A 20,808-nucleotide genomic window follows, 5' to 3' on the forward strand; every position below is an offset into this window, starting at 1 on the left:
GACTTTAGCATTCCAGTTACAGTCAGGAAGTTCATGAAAAAAAGAGAGGAAGTCTTTCAGTGGAATATTTATGGAAACGTGCTGAATATTGAGGCCTTTCTGGCTTAACCTCAGTGTTTAGTAATTCTACATGTGCACATTAGCTTTCTAGCTGAAGTTTTATTCATTTGAAATGAATGTCAATTTTACAAAGATATTATCAAGCATATGGGCTTGATGATAGCTTATTTAAGTTAATTATGAGTGTCACAGGAATGTCATGCACAAAGATTTGTTAAAGGATATACAGTATTCTCTAACATTGGATGCTGTAATTCTAACTGTACATGCTCATATTTTATATCTGATTATTTTTATTTGTTTATTAATTTGTTTATTCATTTGCCTTTTTTTAATCATATGCAATAGTTAATATCTGACAGTTTTTGCAGGATTTTTGCCGAATTATTAAATGGATGTATTTTTTAATAATGTTTTTTTAGATAATATGAATATTTGTATTGGAGCTTTTTTATGTACTTCATATGTAATTATACATGTATTATGACTAATTAATTTATTAAGACTAAATTAAAATATAAAAAAAATATTATTATTATTATTATTATTATTAATAAAAAATCATAATAATCATACTTTTACATAGTTGTACAGAAAATGCAAAACTTTGTTCAGGTGCAGTATGAAAATGTTTGTGACCATTCTTTTAAAATATAAGTATCAAATACAAAAAGAAAAATAACAACAACTTTACACCTTTTCCTGGTATTAAATGAGTCTTACATTCCATCAGAACTTTTTTCCAGCAGCTTAAAGAACCACATTCAGCCCATGTTCCTTTCTCATCCTGTCGCCTTGCCTAAAGATCTGCCACACCCAAATACACAGACACAGAAATTGAGCTTCACGCGGCATTCCCTCTCACACACACTCCTGTCTCTCTCTGTTAACAACCAGCTAAGGAGCATGTGCGCCGTAACCGACAGAGCCGCACCTTTCTGGTGGAGAATGTCATAGGAGAGCTCTGGTCTGAACTCGCTGAAGGTAGAGTCTGCCTCTTCTCACACACACACACACTTCTGTCTTGTAGTGTTTTGCTCCTGCTGTTTCTAATGCTGCTGTCATGCGGTAGGAGGTCTAAAGCTCACAGGAAGGATGCACAATAGTCTCAAACAGCCAGTACATTCAGTTAAAAAAGTAAATAAACAAAAATCTCTTTCTTAACTCTGGCTAAAAACAGGCCACATAGATAAAGACTGACAAGACTGTAAATAAAGTGATCATTTACAAATTGGTTTGTTTTAATGTAATGCATCAAAAAGAGCTGGTTTTAAGTTTTATCCTGTCTTAAGTACTGATTATATAGCAGATTATTTAGCAGACCAAATTGGCAGTTGATGATCTTAGCAATAACTGCACTTGCCATTTATGTGCGTTAAATGGAGTGGATAGATCTTGGGTGGTTTTTAAATGTGCTGACTGAGACTGTGCACCCTAACTGAGATGGTAAGGAAGACGCTTAGTTTCCAATTGCTTTGACTTATTCTGCTGTCTGAATCAACCATCAGTACTGCCTCAGCACACTTTGCCTATTCATCACTGCCGGAATAACACACACACGCAGATTAATGCTCTTCAAAGTCATTCAAAATTTTTAGAGAGAAAAGTTCACCCAAAAATGAAAATTTCAACCTTCAAAGCATACAGGATGCAAGTGTTTTTTTCTTATGTAGAACATTAAAGGTGCTGTACGTAAATTTTTGACTCGTCTCAAAGGGCCATGAAACCCCCCTCTTTCGATTCAAGTCTACCTCTGATTTTTTTTTTTTTAAATGCTCCAAGATGGGCGTACAGTGCTGCGGGTAATAGTAATGAGAACCCGAGGCGTCATCAATCCACTAGCAGATTTGCGCTATGTCACAGATTTTGATCCCGCCCCAAAAATTATTTTAAACCTGGAAGATGAAATTAACTGACTAAAGCTCAAAATTATCCAGTTTTCCCCACAATTAAAGCTGACAGGTGCTAACTTTGTCTTAACTGATGCTTAACATGGTGTCTTGAACCTTTAAGCATAAAATACCATAAGTGAGCATGCTAAGTGAAAGTTTATTTGGAAACGATTTTGAAGTTAGTTATTTTGCTTTAAAAATGTGCGTTCTGTGTCAGAATGTCCGTCTGTGTTTTGGTCTAACTTTGCCCACTGCCACTTTATCCAATTACATGTCGACACCCTGGGTTGCCTTAAAAAAATGTGTTTTTTTTAATTAGCAAATAATGTAAATATTACAAATGTAAACATTAGCTGTGCAGCTTAAATTGTAAGGCTTGATTGTCAGGCGCACACACTCCTCTTATGGTGTTGTCAATCTGGCAATCTGCGTTTGCATGGAATTGTTGGAGGAGGGGTCAGGTGAAAAAAAAAAATCTCAAATTTTTAAAATTTGGACTGCAATACCTACTTCAACCACTAGTAAATCCTAAATACTTCACCTTTAAGATTTTTAGCTTGGTCATTCATAAAATGCATCATGTATCATCAGGATAGATACACATTAATATAATTTTGACTTTATAAGTTTATTTATTACCATAAACAGTACATTTATTACTTATCGAAGTGCCAATAGCCATTGCTTTTTGAAAAATGTTTTTTAAAACTTTATGGTCACAAATGGACAATGCTAAAAAAAGGTATAAATTTGATTTGACAGGCTTTGTCAAACAGATGAACTCTCTGAAAACTGACCTGATTCTTAAGCATAACAAGAAGTTTTGTTGAAGTGCTCTGAATATATGATATTTAAACTTTGCTATCAGAAATCCATCCTTCAGCATCCTAACTAAACTGCTGCATGCACATCGAGTAAACATTTTGTTTTTGGGTGAACTTTATTTAAATAAGCAGTGATTTCATACAATTTATAAACAATATACATAACATACACAGAACCTCAATTCTGACAGCCTCATACTGAGTTTCCAGCCTGTGAACCCTGAATGTAGGTCACTGTTCCCCTGACAAAAGCACTTGGCGGACCTGTCAGAGTCACTTCCATCCAACATCTGCTCCCAGTTCCTGAAAAAGTGTCAAATGTCAGCAGACGAGATCTGTCCTTATGACTTTGTTTGTGCCAGTCGTCCTCAAATGATGTTTCTGTCACTCTCCAGGTGACCGTTATGTGGTGGTGGATTGTGGAGGAGGAACGGTGGATCTCACTGTACATCAGATCCGGCTGCCGGAAGGTCACTTGAAGGAGCTTTACAAAGCTTCAGGTACAGACCATGACTTTGGACATTCACATTTTGATTTGATTGATTTTCATACACAGTTTAATAGAAATATGAGGAGCAGTGAAATGTAAGGTCTAATCCATAGACTGTGCAGTTTTTTATTATGTATCATTTTAACTTAATTTCAAAATATTTCCAAAGTGATGTTTAACAGAGACATTTTTCCAACACTTTTAATAGTTTTAACTAATTTCTAGTCATTCCTTTCTCCTCTTCTATTTGACTTTGCCATGATAGGAGCACATATTTTACTTACTGAAACAATATTTTACTTATTTATATTTTTTCTGCAAGATACCATTATACTTTTTTGATATTTAAATGATTAATTAGGTTAGTTACAGTGTGTTAACTTGGCAAGGAATTTTAGACAAGTCATTGGACAACAGTGGTTTGTTTTGTAGCTAATTATATTATGGTTTTGTAGCTTAATTTACAGCTGGGCCGATAAACGATATTATATCAAATCTTGATCAAATTTGTGTCAATAACAATTATGAGCTCTGGACTCACTTTTTACTCTATATTGATCTAAGAGCCAATCACACAGCAGAAATGTGCAACAATGGGAGTCTAAAAGTTTGTTGGTATTAGAGATGTACCGAAATTTTTGGCCACCGAAAATTCATCCGTCAAAAATATGTTATGCCATTTAATGGACCCTCTAATTTTTCCGGCTTCAATTATTGTTGGGATACTCTTTTAAATCTGGAAGCATTAACAATTTATATCGAAATATATATCATCACCAGTCAATATGGAAAATAATTATCGAGATTGCATTATTGCCATATCGCTCAGCCCTAGCTTAATTATATAACTAAATTAACAATTTCGCAAGGGGGCGAATACTACTGACCTTAATATTGTTAAATAAAATTGGAAAAACACCCTTTATTCCAACCAGACTTTTAGAAATAAGTCTTTTTCCAGAAAAAAAATGAAATTGGAAATTCTTGTGAACATTTCCTTGCTCTGTTAAACATCGCTTTAAACAAGAATAAATCTTTTAAATGAGGGCTATTAATTTGGATTTAAGCTGTAAATCCACCTTTTTTCTATGCCCCTGGTTGCTTTGCATGAATTATGTAAGTAATTTCCATTAAAATTTAAGCAATCAGTGAAATTAAGTGTTAGTTAACTTTAAAAACTGGGTACAGTGAAGTTGCCTTATTCTCACAGTTCATTCTCCAAATATTAAAAGGAAACTTATTAGAATTAACAAATTACTTTCAGAGATCACAAATAACAGATATATGAATATACATGAATAACCACTGGAATACAAAAAGAAAAATAACCTGAAGTAGCAAAATAAAGTGCTACTAATGGCATGTTAAAATACTAAGCGTAATGTGCCGGCAGCTAGCTCTCTGCAACTTTCACATGGTCGCCCACTGAAGCTAAGCAGGGAAACCACATGGGAAAGCTAGGTTGCTGCCGGAAGTGGTGTTAGTGAGGCCAGCAGGGGGTGCTCAACCCGCAGTCTGTGTGGGTACTAACGCCCTGGTATAGTAAAGGGGACTCTATACTGCTCAGTGAGCGCCATCTTTCGGATGAGATGAAAAAACTGAGGTCCTGACTCTCTGTGGTTGTTAAAACTCCCAGGATTCGAAAAAGAGTAGGGGTTTAACCCTGGTATCCTGGCCAAATTTATTTTCATGACAAAACTTACCAATCAAAGCCAAACTTACCCATCAATATTTTTTCAGCATGTGTGTATATATATTATCAGTAGCACAGCTTTATTATTTGATTTGTTTCAGTTCTTTTGAATAGAAGTTCTCCAAATCAGAAGTGCTACTCATAATTTGAAAAGCAGTAGTCATGTGCGGAAATAGGTAAATAGAGAGCCTGATTGTGAGAGCCTGAAAAGTACTTGACAGTATATAATAAACTAAAATAATAATTATTTAAATATTCAAGTGAACAGGAGCTGTTATTCTGACATGTCATTATTCTCAGCCACATACATTTTCATATTTCCTTCCTCTTTGCAGGAGGTCCATATGGCTCTATCGGTATAGATTATGAATTTGAGAAGCTCCTGTGTAAGATATTCGGGCAGGATTTCATCGACCAGTTTAAGATCAAGCGTCCGGCCGCCTGGGTGGATCTGATGATTGCATTTGAATCTCGAAAAAGAGCAGCAACTCCTGACCGAAGCAATCCTTTGAATATTAACCTGCCCTTCTCCTTCATCGACTACTACAAGAAGTTCAGGGGACACAGTGTGGAGCACGCGCTGAGAAAGAGCAAGTGAGTGTCAAAAATAAAAGCAGAAATCCCGTTACCACAGTCCAGTCGAGCTGCACCATATGCAGATTATTTAAATGATCTACCCACCTGCATGTTTTTGTCAACAATACAAAATAGAAACGATTTGTGCTCATCAATCAAACAAAACTGTTATACGAGAGAGGGGTTTAATATGACAATGAATTGTTGCTATTTTATACATTTATTGACTAAGGTGTCATTTTGTTGACATACTTGGTCTCAACTGACATAAAATGATTTAAGTTTCCTGCAAATATTTATATAAAATATTACATAAATTAAGTACTGTAAGTTTTATAGATAGATGGATGGATAGTTGAATGGATAGATAGATAGATAAATAGATAGATAGATAGATAGATAGATAGATAGATAGATAGATAGATAGATAGATAGATAGATAGATAGATAGATAGATAGATAGATAGATAGATAGATAGATAGATGGATGGATGGATGGATGGATGGATGGATGGATGGATGGATGGATGGATGGATGGATGGCACACAGACAGGCAATGACATACCCAACCCATTTCTCATCTTTCTGTGTCAGTGAAAACGTTAATTTTATTTTTTATTTGTCACTATATCATGTATAGGTCCGGATTTGATTCATTAAATCATACATAGTGTATTTCTCTATTGACTGTTTCCTGCTGACTCTCTGCCTTTGCTGTAATTGTTGTCTGTCTCTTTTGAGGTCAGGCATGTGTGACCTGCAGCCCCTGGAGAGTTAATCTGTCTATTCATGACTGCTGTCAATACCACACACACAGCCATTCAATAAGCTGTATAAAGATGACCACGTCAGCTAAATGAATGCCTTGTTTGTTTGTGTGTGCGATTGCTGACTATGTGCTAAACACCTATAATCAAGGGGTGCCTTTGAACTATCTAAAAATGACAGGAGAGTGAGTCTATTATAAACTGCTACCAGCTTGACTGATAATTCAATTATTGTCTATTATAGAGTTGTTTGGTTGTAAAGTCATCATCTGGCTACAAAGCAAAAAGATTCTCAAAAAATATATTTGACTATCAGTCTTCTTAATCATGAAGCTGCTTCCTGAGTAAAAGAAAAAGACCTAATAGAAATATATAAATGCGAGGCAGGTATCTGGCTTATCCTCGTAGTATAATTTGGAAAATGTGAGAATGTTAATAATAATGTCTAACATTTATATAGCGATTTTTCTAGACACTCAAAGTGCTTTACACACTTTTGGGGGGAATCTCCTCATCCACCACCAGTGTGCAGCATCCACCTGGATGATGCAACGGCAGTCATCACTGTCAACAAAAGATTCATAGAGCTTTTTAGCTTTTGTGCAGATGATGTTTGCAATGCAGTGTAATGTTGTTTTTCCTGCAGTCACTGATCCACAAAACTAAAGCAGATGTGCCGCCCACATGACAGTTGGAAGTAACACAAACCGGACGTGCACATTCGCATGTTATTTAAAATGAAATTATTCAGATGGCGCTTTGTGGTGCGGCATAAATATGAACAGTGCCCTGAGTCATAGCTGGACACCGCGGCGCCAGTGTGCATACCCTGATATAAACCTATGTATACAATTCTTGTACTGCCCACTAAGGTAACGCTAATGCTACTGTGATGGTTGAGTTTAGGGGAGGGGGTGGTGTAGGCGATCGTCCATTACGTAGTTGACCTGGTCCAATATGTCATCAATCTGTGGGCTGCAGCAAGGACTGTCTCAAAAAAATGTGCGAACCTGCGATGCTGCAAAAGGTGTACTGCGTTATAGCGAGGGACCACTGTATTATATTTAGGAATAAATGCTGACAAAAGTTTCTTCTTATTGGTAAAGATGGTGGTGAACTTTTTTTCTTCAGTAGAAATTTAACAAGGATTTTTAGCTGAAATTTAGATCTTTGGTGATTCATAAAATGCAAATCAATGGCTACCAACAATTTTAAAATAAACAAAAAAAATAGAGGCAAAATAAAATGAATACCCATGCCTCATAATGATACACTGAGGTCGTCTAAACTGAAATGATAGATCTGGACAAAGATACTGGGCATTATTCACAACATTACCTTTAATCCACAGCTTCAGTAGACAGTCCTGAGTGCGCCTTTAAGGGTTAAGTTTTGTGTTCTTTACTAATGAGGTGATCATTTGTGAGGCATGAGTAAGACTACTCTAAGTTGCATGTTATAGATTTCGAGCTCTTATGTCTCACAGGGGACAGTTCTTCAGTCCTCGTTCAGTTCTACATCATCCTGCACAGCGCAGTGATATGGGAATAGGTGCATCTGTTTACTGGAAACCACAGCTATTAGCACACATGCGCCAACTTTTATAGCACTGTAAAACCTATGTCATGTAAACTAAATAATATCAGGTTTCTGACTAGTCTTCCATATGTAAAAACTTTTAAAGACTCCTTGTGAAGCTACAGTTATGATTTATTTCAGTAGATAACTCTTGTTTTCTGTCTTTGTGTTGTCTTCTGCAGTGTGGACTTTGTGAAGTGGTCTTCACAGGGCATGTTGAGGATGAGCCCAGATGCGATGAATGCCCTGTTCAAACCAACTATAGACCACATTATACAGCACCTGAGTGAGTACTCGGCCATTTTATTGCCATATGAGTTGCAGTTATTGATATAGAATGCCCGTGATTAAGAGGGGATCGAGATCTTTTAGTGAGATTAGAGGGTCCATTGTCTGGGTTTACGTGCTATGGAATGGACCGTGGAATGTATTAAAATATGTAATATACTTTATTATATGTGTATATTATACAGTATGTGACTTGTTGTTTCAATATAATTGTTTTCAATAGTATATACACTCACCGGCCTCTTTATTAGGTACACCTTACTAGTACCTTACCAGGTTGGACCCACTTTTGCCTTCAGAACTGCATTAATCCTTTGTGGCATAGAATTAACAAGGTACTGGAAATATTGGTCCATATTGACATGATAGCATCACGCAGTTGCTGCAGATTTGATGGCTGCAAATGATGCAAATCTCCTGTTTCATCAGACCAGGCAACGTTTTTCCAATCTTCTATTGTCCAATTTTGGTGAGCCTGTGTGAAGTGAAGCCTCAGTTTCCTGTTCTTAGCTGACAGGAGAGGCACCCGGTGTGGTCTTCTGCTGCTGTAGCCCATCCGCGTCAAGGTTGGACGTGTTGTGCGTTCAGAGATGCTCTTCTGCATACCTTGGTTGGTTGTAACGGGTGGTTATTTGAGTTACTGTATCCTTTATATCAGCTAGAACCAGTCTGGCCATTTTCCTCTGACCTCTGGCATCAACAAGGCATTTGCGCCCACAGAACTGTCGCTCACTGGATATTTTCTTTTTTTCAGACCATTCTCTGTAAACCCTAGAGATGGTTGTGAGTGAAAATACCAGAGGATCAGCAGTTTCTGAAATACTCAAAGCAGCCCGTCTGGCACCAACAACCATGCCACGTTCAAAGTCACCTAAATCACATTTCTTCCTCATTTTGATCCTTGGTTTAAACTGCAGCAGATCATCATGACCATGTCTACATGCCTAAATTAATTGCGTTGCTGCCATGTGATTGGCATGTGCGTAAATGAGCAGTTGGACAGGAGTACTTAATTAAAAAAAAGTGGCCGGTAAGTGTACTTAAAAAAAAGTTATTAATTAGTGGGATTATATTATTAGTTTTTTTTGTTGCAAAGGTTTCACTAAACCCTCTAGTATTGCATAAATGTATACAAATATCTGCTAAAATTGTTAACACCAATAACCTCTTGGTCAGTGCGCTGACATAAAGCACCGTTACACTTTGGGGGTTCCAAGTTTAAGTACTGGTTCACAGATTTTTCCCAATTTGCCAAAACTTTGCTTCCTGTCTGAATACTGTTATAATCTAATAAAGGCAAATTTGGCCTTTTTTTTTTCTTTAAATTAGCTAATAATTCACCAAAATGTAAAATAGTGGTTGATGGATTGCAAAGGGTAAATGCATGGTTTCTGCTACATTCATTCTTCCATAGTGGGGCGCCACACCAAAATTTATCCCGCCACGGCTACATTACAGCTTGTCATTTAAAACATTCAGTTGTTGTTTTTTTAAATAGCGGGTTATAATCGCACCAAAAAATATTAAAATGCGAGTGAATTATAACAGCGCAAACTTCTCTGTAATCGTAGTAGTTGTGTGCGTTATTTGTTTAACCCTTTAAGGTGACATTCTGACTGACCGACTGACAGGTGTGTGATGCGTGAGGCCAGCAAACACGACGTAGCTTTCAGTTACGATGAACACAGTTTCCATAATTATGCTTTATTTATAGATAAAGGTGTATGGTTCTGCATACAATGACTTTATCTTGCTGGAGTTTACAGCCGCTTCACTTTACTTCAGGAAACATTATTGCCGCTCTGTAGGTCTATTGGAGACATTCATCAATATTCCTAGCCAATATAATAAATGTTGGAGAAATACTTGTTACAGAAGCACACTAAATTGCACTTCAGCAGCGTTTATTTGAGAGCGCAGAGGAAAATCTTCACTTGACCAGCCTATATTTGAGGGTGTGCATGAAGTTTTGTGCACGAATAGAGGAAATCAGCGTGCAAGCAAACAAATTCACATGCTCGTATTGCATAAATTTGATCTCGACTTGTAATACTGGACTCACGACATTTGTCATTGAAATAACACCATAGGTAGTAAGTAGGTCTGGGCAAAAGTCCTGCCGCCACAGCTGGAAAACATGTTAGAGGAAACACTGAAATGTGTGTTTAACCATCGCATTTTTCTATGAGACCAGGGTTACATTGTTAAATTACGTTACATTGAATTACATTGCATTGTGTTGTGTTACATCTAAAACTAGACTAAAATGATGAAAGACTGGCCCAAATAAACAGCATAAAAAAGCTTTAGAAAAGATGTATTCTGTGCTCATCATAAACTGTTATTTTTTCACAGTGAAATAATGACATATTATATTAGGTTACATTACATCACGCTACATAAACAGAAATCTAAATTTGGCCCAAAAAGATCAAACATTAAAAAGATGTAGTCTGTGCTTATCATACATGGTTAACAGTGAAATGTGTCTTTACTAGTGCCAACTCCTCCAGTCAGCAAAAGTCTGGGCAGAAGTCATGTAGTGCTTTCCAGTCCTTAGTAAGATCTGTAAGGCTGTATAAACTCATGAGCCGCTGGGAGACACAATTAGGATGAACGTTGGCCCAGTCAGAGGAGCCTCAACCATCTGCCAAAAATAATTCAACACACCGAGAAGTGGGTCAGAACTCAGTCCCTCTGCTCTTGTCTCTTCTGGTTGAGCGCAGCTGCGATCTGCTCATACCAAAACTACAAGTAGAAACAGCACTGCTTATAAACTGCTTTTAGTCATTTTGCTCAAAACCATGTAACATTCTTTTCATGGTTAAAGGTGGACAGTCAGCTCATTCTTAAAGGCTTGATTGCATCAAATAAATCAAAACCTGTCTTAATGCACCCTTTAAGACAGGTTTTGATTTATTCACACAGTTTTTGATGTTCTCTTAAAAGCTCTCTTTAAAAAGTCTGTTGAATTTCTGGTTCTATGAACACCCTCCCCAAAAAACACAACTGGCTTTAATAGACTGATTTCACACGGCCGCCATTTTAAAAGCGAAAGCGAAGCTGCGGTGAGAAGAAACCTGGAAGTATTGCCTGGAGGCACCCAGTATTGGTATCTGCTGGTGTATTGTTGTGTACTTGGCTGTATATCTTATCAGCGAAAAAAAGTGACACAAATTTATAATTTCACTGCTTTTCGAGTGACCCAAAAGTCCGTTCTGAACGGATAGTGAAAATAGAAAGGGATATAAGACCTCATTTTCTCATTTCAAGTTAAGGGAACTGGCACTAGTTAGCTAACGTTTTCTTTCCCAAACACAAGTTTTAGATGCCATTTAGTAAACTTAACTTTAAACAAAAGTTAACGAACTGGTTCTTTCACTGTATTAGACTTATCATTTATAAAACGTCCATTTCCCGCTAGCATTGAGATTGGCCATGAAGGTCATCACTTCATCAATGTTTACCGTGTGCAAATTAATTTTGCACTCAGTACATTTTTTTATTTTTTTTATTTTTTTAAACATTTTGAATTTAAATAAATTTTTGAGTTTGGGATGTCACAAATTCAGGATTAAGTTATTTGTAGTCTCTACACTTAAAAAAATCAAATGACCAATACACAAAAAAGTTTGGGTTGTCTTTATTTTTTAAGATGAATCAAATGAACCTTATTGAGCAGTTTTTACTTCAATTACATTAACCTGACTTCAAAATTTAAAGTCGTTTAAGTTGAATTGACTTGTAAAGTTAATTTTATTCAACTCACAAATTTATTTCTCACAGTTTACCAGCGGTTTTTTATAGGTCCTAAGAAGCATGTTTTGTAAAAGAAAAAAATTGTATTGACTTTGGAGAGTCGTGACATTGCAAATGTGGCTAATGCTCAATGACGTTGCTTAAATTTAAACAAATAGCTGCTAAAATTGTTAACACTAATAACCTCTTGGTCAGTGCGCTGATATAAAGCCCCATTACACTTTGGGGGTCCCAAGTTTAAGTACTGGTTTGCAGATTTTACCTAATTTCCCAAAACTTTGCTTCCTATCTGAATTCTGTTCTAACCTTATGAAGGCAAATTTGGCCTTTTTTAACTTTAAATTAGCTATTAGTTCACCAAAATGTAAAATAGTCGTTGATTGATTGTAATGAGTAAATGTGTATTTAACCCATACCTGCCAACACTCCCGTTTTTCCCCGGAGTCTCCTGTATTTTAGACCCTTCTCCCGCCACCCTCCCGCTTTGTAATTTCTCCTGGAAAACTCCCATAATTTCAACCCCTCAGGGTCCTCAGCATTTTGGTACAGTCTGTAAACCCCCTGAGTCGCCAACTTTGGTATAGGATACGATGGCAGCGGCTGCCTGAAACACGCTCCATAGTACAGTTACTAACATCACAGTACACAGTACCCGGTTCTCAACGGTGTTATTCAGACACCTCACCCCCGAACCTAAACCCCCCTCCCCGGTCTCTCACATTTTCAGGGACAAATGTTGGCAGGTATGGTTTAACCATTGCATTTTGCTATGAGACCTGGGTTACATTACGTTACATTTTACATCTAAAACTAGACCAAAATGATGGAACACTGGCCCAAACAAATCATGTTCAAACAGTAACTTTACACACTAACTTAAGTTTACAAGTTGAAATCAGAATCAAGCACCCCTTTAACTGTTTTCTGATAAATCTTGTGAGTTTGTCAAAATCTAATTTTTTTTTCTCTCTCTGCGTTTATTCTCCAGCTGAATTATTTGACAGGCCTGAAGTGACAGACATCAAGTTCCTCTTTCTGGTGGGTGGATTCGCAGAGTCTCCGTTGCTGCAGCAGGCGGTCCAGAACATGCTTCAGGGCCGCAGCCGAATCATTATTCCACACGACGTGGGCTTGACCATCCTGAAGGGGGCGGTGTTGTTCGGCCTGGATCCTAGCATTATAAAAGTGCGCCGCTCTCCGCTCACCTACGGCGTCGGCGTCCTCAACCGATTTGTGGAAGGCAAACACCCACCTGAAAAGATGCTGGTTAAAGACGGTATGCGCTGGTGCACTGACGTCTTCGACACGTTTATCTCTGCCGATCAGTCAGTGGCGCTGGGCGAAACAGTGAAGCGCAGCTATACACCGGCCAAGCCCTCGCAGCAGGTGATCGTCATCCATGTGTACTGCTCAGAAAAAGAGTCGGTCACTTTCATCACAGACCCAGGCGTGAGGAAGTGCGGCTCGCTGAAGCTGGATGTGAGCGGTACTGAGAGTCCAGCGGCACGCAGAGAGATCCAGACACTCATGCAGTTCGGAGACACCGAGATCAGAGCCATGGCTGTCGACGTGGCCACATCTCGTACTGTCAAAGCGAGCATCGATTTCCTTGGTCAGTAGATAAGGAAAACACCCACTGCAGACAAACTTAGTATTTTAATCATGTTTTCCAGTCAAGAAATCTTTAAATCATCCTTAAAACGATTATATATATTTCTTTTGATTTTTTTTATTCTGGAAAAAGTTCATCATTTATCCGACAAGGATACACTGTAAAAATTGAATAGTTACCTTTTTTTAAAGCAAGCCTGTAGCCAAGGGGGATTTGGGTGGTTCAAAAGACCCACCCCTCAATCACAAAGGTCCAGAATTTGTCCTCTATATGAGCTCATTTGTACTATTTTGACTGCTACACCATCATAAATTGTTAAAATAGCACATTGAAAAATGCTTTAAGACCAAGTCGAATCAACTGTCACGTCAGTGTGACTTCAGCTAATCAGTTTTGGCCAATGCTAACTATTATTTTTCATCCAGCTGTGCAAGAAAACACACAATGTAAGTGAATGTACAGTTGAAGTCAGAATTAATAACCCCTTAATAAAGCATTTTTATATAAATAAAAGCATTTTTTAATAACCATTTTAAAGTCAAAATTATTAGGCCCAATAAGCAATTTTTTATAGTCTAGTTAACCTAATTAACCTAGTTAAGCCTTTAAACGTCACTTTAAGCTGTATAGAAGTGTCTTGGAATATATCTAGTCAAATATTATTTACTGTCATCATGGCAAAGATAAAATCAGTTATTAAAAATTATGTTTAGAAATGTGTTGAAATCTTCTCTCCGTTAAACAAAATTTTGGGGAAAAACAAACAGGGGGGGCTAATAATTCTCACTTCAACTGTAAGTGAAGTCATCTTTCACTAATGTATTGGTTTTTAAATAGAGAAAATATTATTTACAAGTAACTTTTATTCAAAATCTTGGATCTTATTCTTGAAACAAAAAATGACCAATAAAAAGGTGTGAAGCACCAAAAGTGGCCCATATTAAAATGAATTTGAATACTAATTTGGCTATACACGACTCTTCAATCAAATATACTTTTTTACAAGAAACGCTAGAAAAACCATGAAGTTTTTATTATTATTATTATTATTATTATTATGTTTTCATTTTTTTATTATAGAAATGGCCAAATTCTGACTGCGGAAGGTTGAATGTGCGAGCCAGTTTGTTTTTTGCCTAATAAATGACAATCGACTACAGTTTTTAATTTAAAACTTGAACAGATTCCTATTTTTTTTAATGATATACTATGTAATAAATTAGTATTTTAAAAATAACCATTTATTAATATTTCTTTATTCCAAATCTTTAGGAAATATTTTGGTACATTGAAAAGTGTGGTTATGATGACCATCCGACAAGCTAATCCAGCTTAAAATGTCACTAAAATGTAGTATTTAATCCTCAAAATTAAATAGAAAATGAGGCGTATATCTGCAAAAAAGTCTACATTTTGAGAAAAAAAAGAACCGTCCCTTTCACCAGGCTGGCTACTGGCCTGTAAAGTGAGTGAAATTTGCATGTTTTTTTAAATTAAGTCAACTTAACACTTCCAATAGGTTCTTAATGGGTTCACTTACATTGTTTTTAAGTAAAGTCAACTTGTGTCTTTAAGGCAAATGGTTTACTTGCTTTAAGTAACTAATCACTTCTTACAGTGAACATTAAATTGATCGAAGGTACTTCATAATGCCACAAAACAAAATAAAAAAATAATGTCTCAAATTACGAGTCAGTTAACATTTGCCTGTAAATATTAAGAGACATATTAAGAAATGCACTATAGATTAATTGAATAAGCTAAATTGGCCGTAGTGTATGTGTGGGTGTGAATGAGATTGTATTGATGTTTCCCAGTGATGGGTTGCAGCTGGAAGGGCATCCGCTGCGTAAAACACATGCCTGATAAGTTGGCGGTTCATTCCACTGTGGTGACCCCTGATTAATAAAGGGACTAAGCTGAAAAGAAATTGAATGAATGAATATTAAGAGACTACTTGAAAATTCCCTAGATTTTATGGATATGTGTTTGAGTAAAATGTTAAAACAATAATGATGATTTACTTGATCACATAACTAATAATCATCCATAGAACGTTTTGAGAAATTTTAAGAGTTTCTTCAACAGAACCTTTGCATATTTGGCTCATTTCTGAAAGGATCACATGATACTGAGATAAGGATGCTTTGTCAGAAATCAAGTGCATATTAAAACATTTAAAACGTATTTTTATCATTTCCCTCTCATATATTGAAGAAAACATATAAAACTATGAAAAATAACCTTAATATTTTATGCAATTTTGATTCCGAAATAGATATTTTTATTTAAAGTATGTTTAAATATTTTGACTGGAAAACAAGGCAAAATACTGATCAAAACGTTACTTTTGCGGTGTAGAAGGAAAGTAAAAGAAAAGGAAAACTAAAAATAGAGAATGAGCAGGAGATGACAGTTGTAGGTTCGAAGTCTCAACTAATACACATTTGCCGACCTTTCATGTGACATTTGCTTGAATAGTTGTGCCATTCATTTCATTTTAGTTGGTTATTTCATTTCCCAGACCCAAAATGGACTCAACTTCACATCTGGCCAAAGTTGAGTTGATTTTGTCTCATTGACGCTCACCTCTGTCTGTTATTCTCTGTATGCTTCTATTGCAGTCTCTCTGCAGTCTTAGTAGCTTATTTTCAGCACAGAGATGCAATCTCTGCATGGATAGAGCCAAAATGCAGCTGCGTATTGCTAGTAGTGCAATTGGGGATAACACCATTTATTAGTACAGGTTAAGGCAGCTACATCAGTTTTATTATATATACATCATGGTGGAAATATAATATCATTCTCTTACAAAATATACTGCTTTGCTCTTAAACTTCTGGTCTTTTACCTCCAAAGCCTGGTTTTGGCTGCTGAACTGGTGACCAGTTTGCTAGACTGAAACTGAAACTCAATATGTGCTAATCTCAAGCATTTTCAACCAACTTTGAGAATGGTACCTAAACACATAACACATAAAACAAAGGTGCTGATGCCCGTGACAAAATTATTAAATGTTTGTCACACTAGTGTTACAGGACTACGCAGAACAACAAAAATCTCAAACTTTTTTGTCTGTTTTGTTTCAACGTATCGTTATCTCAATTTCTTTGTGTTTCTTTTTTACGTGTTGAGGCATTTGTAGGAGTTCTGGACTCTTACATCGATTCCATTTGGCAGGAGTTTGAGGTCACTTTTTTTTGTTTGTCTCAAAATTCAGTGTATCTTTTCATATTATTGAAGCGGAATGAGAAAGCATAAATCCTGGAATGTGAATTTTAGTCCTCATTTTGAAGTGGCCGTGACATGAGAAGCCGCTAGCTGGACCTGCAACATGATTTGAAATGATAGCCATCGCTATATGCTAGTTGCCTTTATCCTTAGAAAGAGAAGCCACTGATTTTCTTGTTTTATTTTTATTTTTTTTAAATTTGAGATTCTTTTCGAGAGTATGTGATGAATGAAAATGTTTATTTCTGTATATACCGTATTTAAAGATTATTGTACAGATTTTTAGCATTGTTTTAGCATTAGCGGCTTTATGAGCGGTGTGTGTATGCAGGCCTTAAGAGCACACTTTCTTTCCTCCATTCTCACCAGCCTTCATCCAGATGCTTAATTTGGATATGAGCCAAATTCAAACCCAATCATAACCCCAATAACTGAAACTTAGGGTGTGTTCACACTTGTAGGTCGGTTCTGTTTGCCATATTAGCCTAGACCAGTATTTTAATAGTGCTGCTTCAACTCTATGAGATAAGAACACCTTTTTAGAACTGTTTGGGTTAAGAAAACATCTGTGTTTGGGGTATGTTTGCTACTCCCTTACTGCAAAATGTTTGCTCTGTCTGGATGTGTTTAAATCAGCCTGATGTCACAAGGAAACATAGCTATTTTATGTATGTCAGAAAAGTGGCTAATTTATAGAAATTCATATGATTTCATTCATACAAAAATGTGTGCCCCTAAACCCAACTGTCATTGAGGAACGACTAAAATGTATGAATGAGATCATACAAATTCATACGCATTAGCCACTAAATCAAAAAGTAGCAAATTGCTGAGAGATTGTTTTGGCTTAAATCCATTTACATGTTGGTAAAATCAGTATAAGATGCAAATATCTAGCTGTGATGATCAGTTTATAGTTATGCTGTTTAGTGAAGTTCATTTATAAACTAATTTCGAGAGAATCACATGCTTATGATTGACTATGCCCGGTTCCGCATTAGCTAATGCATGATTCACCAATCAGACAATTCCTAACTCACTATAAATAACCAGAGTGTCTTACCTTAGTCATCTTCGTCTTGAAGAATCGCTCCTTCCACTCTATCTCCTCCCCTTCTCCTTGATAGGGCGGCACGGCGGCCCAGTGGTTAGTGCTCTGGTTCAGGTCTTTACCCAGCCAGTTAACATTTCTGTCTGGAGTCAATGTTCTCCCCGTGCTCGCATGGGTTTCCTTCCACAGTCCAAAGACATGTACTCTAGGTGAATTGAATAAACCAAATCGGCACCATAGATGAGCTCCTAATCAGCAGGACATCATCGTAGCAATCCTTAATCCCCCATTTGCCTTAACAGCGGAGAAGTTCTCGAGATCTACCTGAGCTCAAACTCCCCTCTTGCCCTGCAAACGGAAGGGAGCCCTAGGCTCTAAGATCTTATGAGCTCAGGGCTCTCTCCTGGAACAGCATGCCAAACACGCTTTATTATCAATTATCAGCTAAATGTGAACTCTTGAATGGCCTTAAAACACTATTAAGCTGCGGTCACACTGGACTTTTTTCTCCATAGACTTCCATTCATATGCACGCTAATGAGTCAGAGCGGAAATGCAAGCTCGTGCCGCAGAAATGTAAAATATGGACCAGTCGTTTTCTTTTTTTAAATGTCTAATAATCCTGTTTAATCCCGCCCCTTTTCGCAGGGCTGTAACACAAAATTTTGCATGCTCTAACTCTAGTGTGACCACACATGGACTGTCCACTTATGCATAATCAGGTTAAGAATGTGCATGTAAACGCACTTCAATGTGACTATGACAAGAGAAACCAGAAATGTTTAAGCATTCTGTCTTTTTATGGTTTCATTGTGTGACATCACATCCTATTTTTGGCTCATATTGCATTCATATTTCAGCGAAACATCACCAGAGCTTGTTTGGAAATGGCCCGAATCTCAACTATTCAATGGTTAATGAGTTATTTTTAATCAAACCAAATATGGCAAGTTGAACACACCCTTAATCCAATTCCCAAAACCGTACATTTAGCTTAACCCAAACATAAGCCCCTATTAACCAAAAAACTCACTCTTTAATCCCAAACAAATCTCTAATTTCCATTTCCCATTTTCTCAGTTTCATATGCAGTTGTGTGAATTCCTTTGTTTATCTTTTTTATTGATTTTTAGAATCGCAAGACTTGAAAACCCTTGACCTTAACAACTTTACTCGCAGCTTTCTTTTGAAGTAAGTAGTACAACATTGTGTTTATTTCTCTTTTGGTTTGAGGAAATGAGGTGACTGATAGCTTGTAGTGTGTATGTGGTTAAATCATATTCTGATACTGCAAACGACTGGCAATCATTGTGTTTAAAGTTTGGAAGATGCTGAGATAAATGCGACAGTAAAAAACTAAATGAAAGCAATAAAGTCCACATCTTATTCCCACTTACCGTACTTCATCATTCTGCCAGTGTGGAATGTGCGCGTCAATGCTTCAACCGCAAAATATTAATGTTGCTATCGAAATGTACTAATCGACATTTAGATCATTTGAAGTGATGAGACCTGAACATTTTATGTCAACATTTATGTTAACAATATAACAACTATTTTGGCGGTTTGGAATAAAATGAACATCATGTAATTGATTTTCAATGGCAATACAAGACTAAAAGCGCCAAATCGTTCTTGCCCAGGATGTTATTTACGATTATAGCACAGATCCTGGATCAAAAACATCGAAAGATCCTTCAAAATAGTCATTCCAAGCATCTGACAGACCGACCATAAATTGTGAGCGAAATATCATCAATGTAGTATAACTGATATAAAAATGAACTAAAAAACAGCAAGCTTACACACAGGATAAAATGCTAAAGCTTCTCTAAATATAATCTGGATTTGCTGCTCATGTGATTGTTAATTGCAAATAATTGCATATGCTCTGCACGATTCGCATGAGTGACCAAAATTATTTATGTTTTTTGTTTGGTTATGTTCATTAAAAAGATTCTATTTTAGATTCAGTAGATCTCCGGATAAAAAACTCAAGCTACTACAGATCACTCTCTCATTGGCTGAAAACAGTGTCATCGCATCTATACGAGCGTGCAGATTCGTGGCGTTAAGCACACCTTTTTTCTTTTTGCTCTGAGAGTATTGATGGGGTGAATGTTAAAAAATAAACTTTTGCTTTTATACTTGTTTTTTTGCACCATAGCGGTTCATGGGCAGCTTTGCTTTTATATTTTATTGATAACACAATGTATAGCCTCTTTATTATATGTAGTTATTGCTATGATATGCTTGTAAAGTCACATAAAGAGCACTATCATTTTGTTCTTGTTTAATTATTATCACTCTGTCTAAAGTATTAAGATCCCTGTAAACAGGGAGGGATGCTAACAATTCACTGTGAATTTGATTTTGAATGCAGCATTATTTTATTTAACTGGGTTTTAGCTCAAAGAAAAAGGAGCAGGTTATAAGGAGTTTCATCGTTTGCTTGATTCTGTGCTTTAAATTCTTGAAAGTCGCCTAAGTCATTCACTTAGATTCGAGATGGCTGACGTAGACTTTCATTCACTTTGTAAACTCACATGCTGTACTTTACCTGCGGGGTTATTTTTAATCAGTGAATCAGAGTCACTGCTCTTGCCATATGCACATCCGAAAATAAGATTTGCAACTGTGTTTCAATCAATGCCAAGTACTAACAGCCAAAATGTCACCCAATAAAAAGTATGTGTATTTCAAAATAAACAATTCGCCTCTTGTGGTTCCTTGAGTGGCCTTGTGCTAAAGCTTTATTCACATTTAAATCTGTGATTACTTCTACACTGAAATAAAAAGGATTCATTGGATTTACTATTTTTTTTAAGGTAAGTCTTTGCAAACAATTTATGTAGGCTTAATTGAAACAAACAAATGAAGTTTAACATCACTACATTTTATTTGTTTGTTTAAATTCAGCCTATATAAATAGTTTGCAACCACTTGCCTTAAATCCAGTAAATCATTTTGTGTGTGTGTGTGTGTG

The 20,808-nt window shown here is 36.5% G+C and overlaps 1 protein-coding gene across 5 annotated transcripts in view; it reads left to right on the forward strand.

The window, feature by feature from the left end:
- Positions 1 to 20,534, forward strand: part of hspa12a (heat shock protein 12A) — a 62,896-nt gene extending 42,362 nt beyond the window's left edge. For 4 of the 5 annotated variants that reach the window (XM_056476578.1, XM_056476579.1, XM_056476580.1 and 1 more), the window contains exons 8-12: positions 958 to 1,044; positions 3,172 to 3,276; positions 5,295 to 5,553; positions 8,064 to 8,167; positions 12,917 to 20,534. In XM_056476578.1, the coding sequence (XP_056332553.1) occupies positions 958 to 1,044; positions 3,172 to 3,276; positions 5,295 to 5,553; positions 8,064 to 8,167; positions 12,917 to 13,548 (1,187 nt within the window). In that variant the 3' untranslated portion in view covers positions 13,549 to 20,534. The remainder of the gene's footprint in view (positions 1 to 957; positions 1,045 to 3,171; positions 3,277 to 5,294; positions 5,554 to 8,063; positions 8,168 to 12,916) is intronic. The other variant, XM_056476582.1, reaches the window with a different exon arrangement.
- Positions 20,535 to 20,808: the final 274 nt, after the last annotated feature.

The sequence above is a fragment of the Danio aesculapii genome, chromosome 17 (genome assembly GCF_903798145.1).
Source record: "Danio aesculapii chromosome 17, fDanAes4.1, whole genome shotgun sequence".
Taxonomy (NCBI): domain Eukaryota; kingdom Metazoa; phylum Chordata; class Actinopteri; order Cypriniformes; family Danionidae; genus Danio; species Danio aesculapii.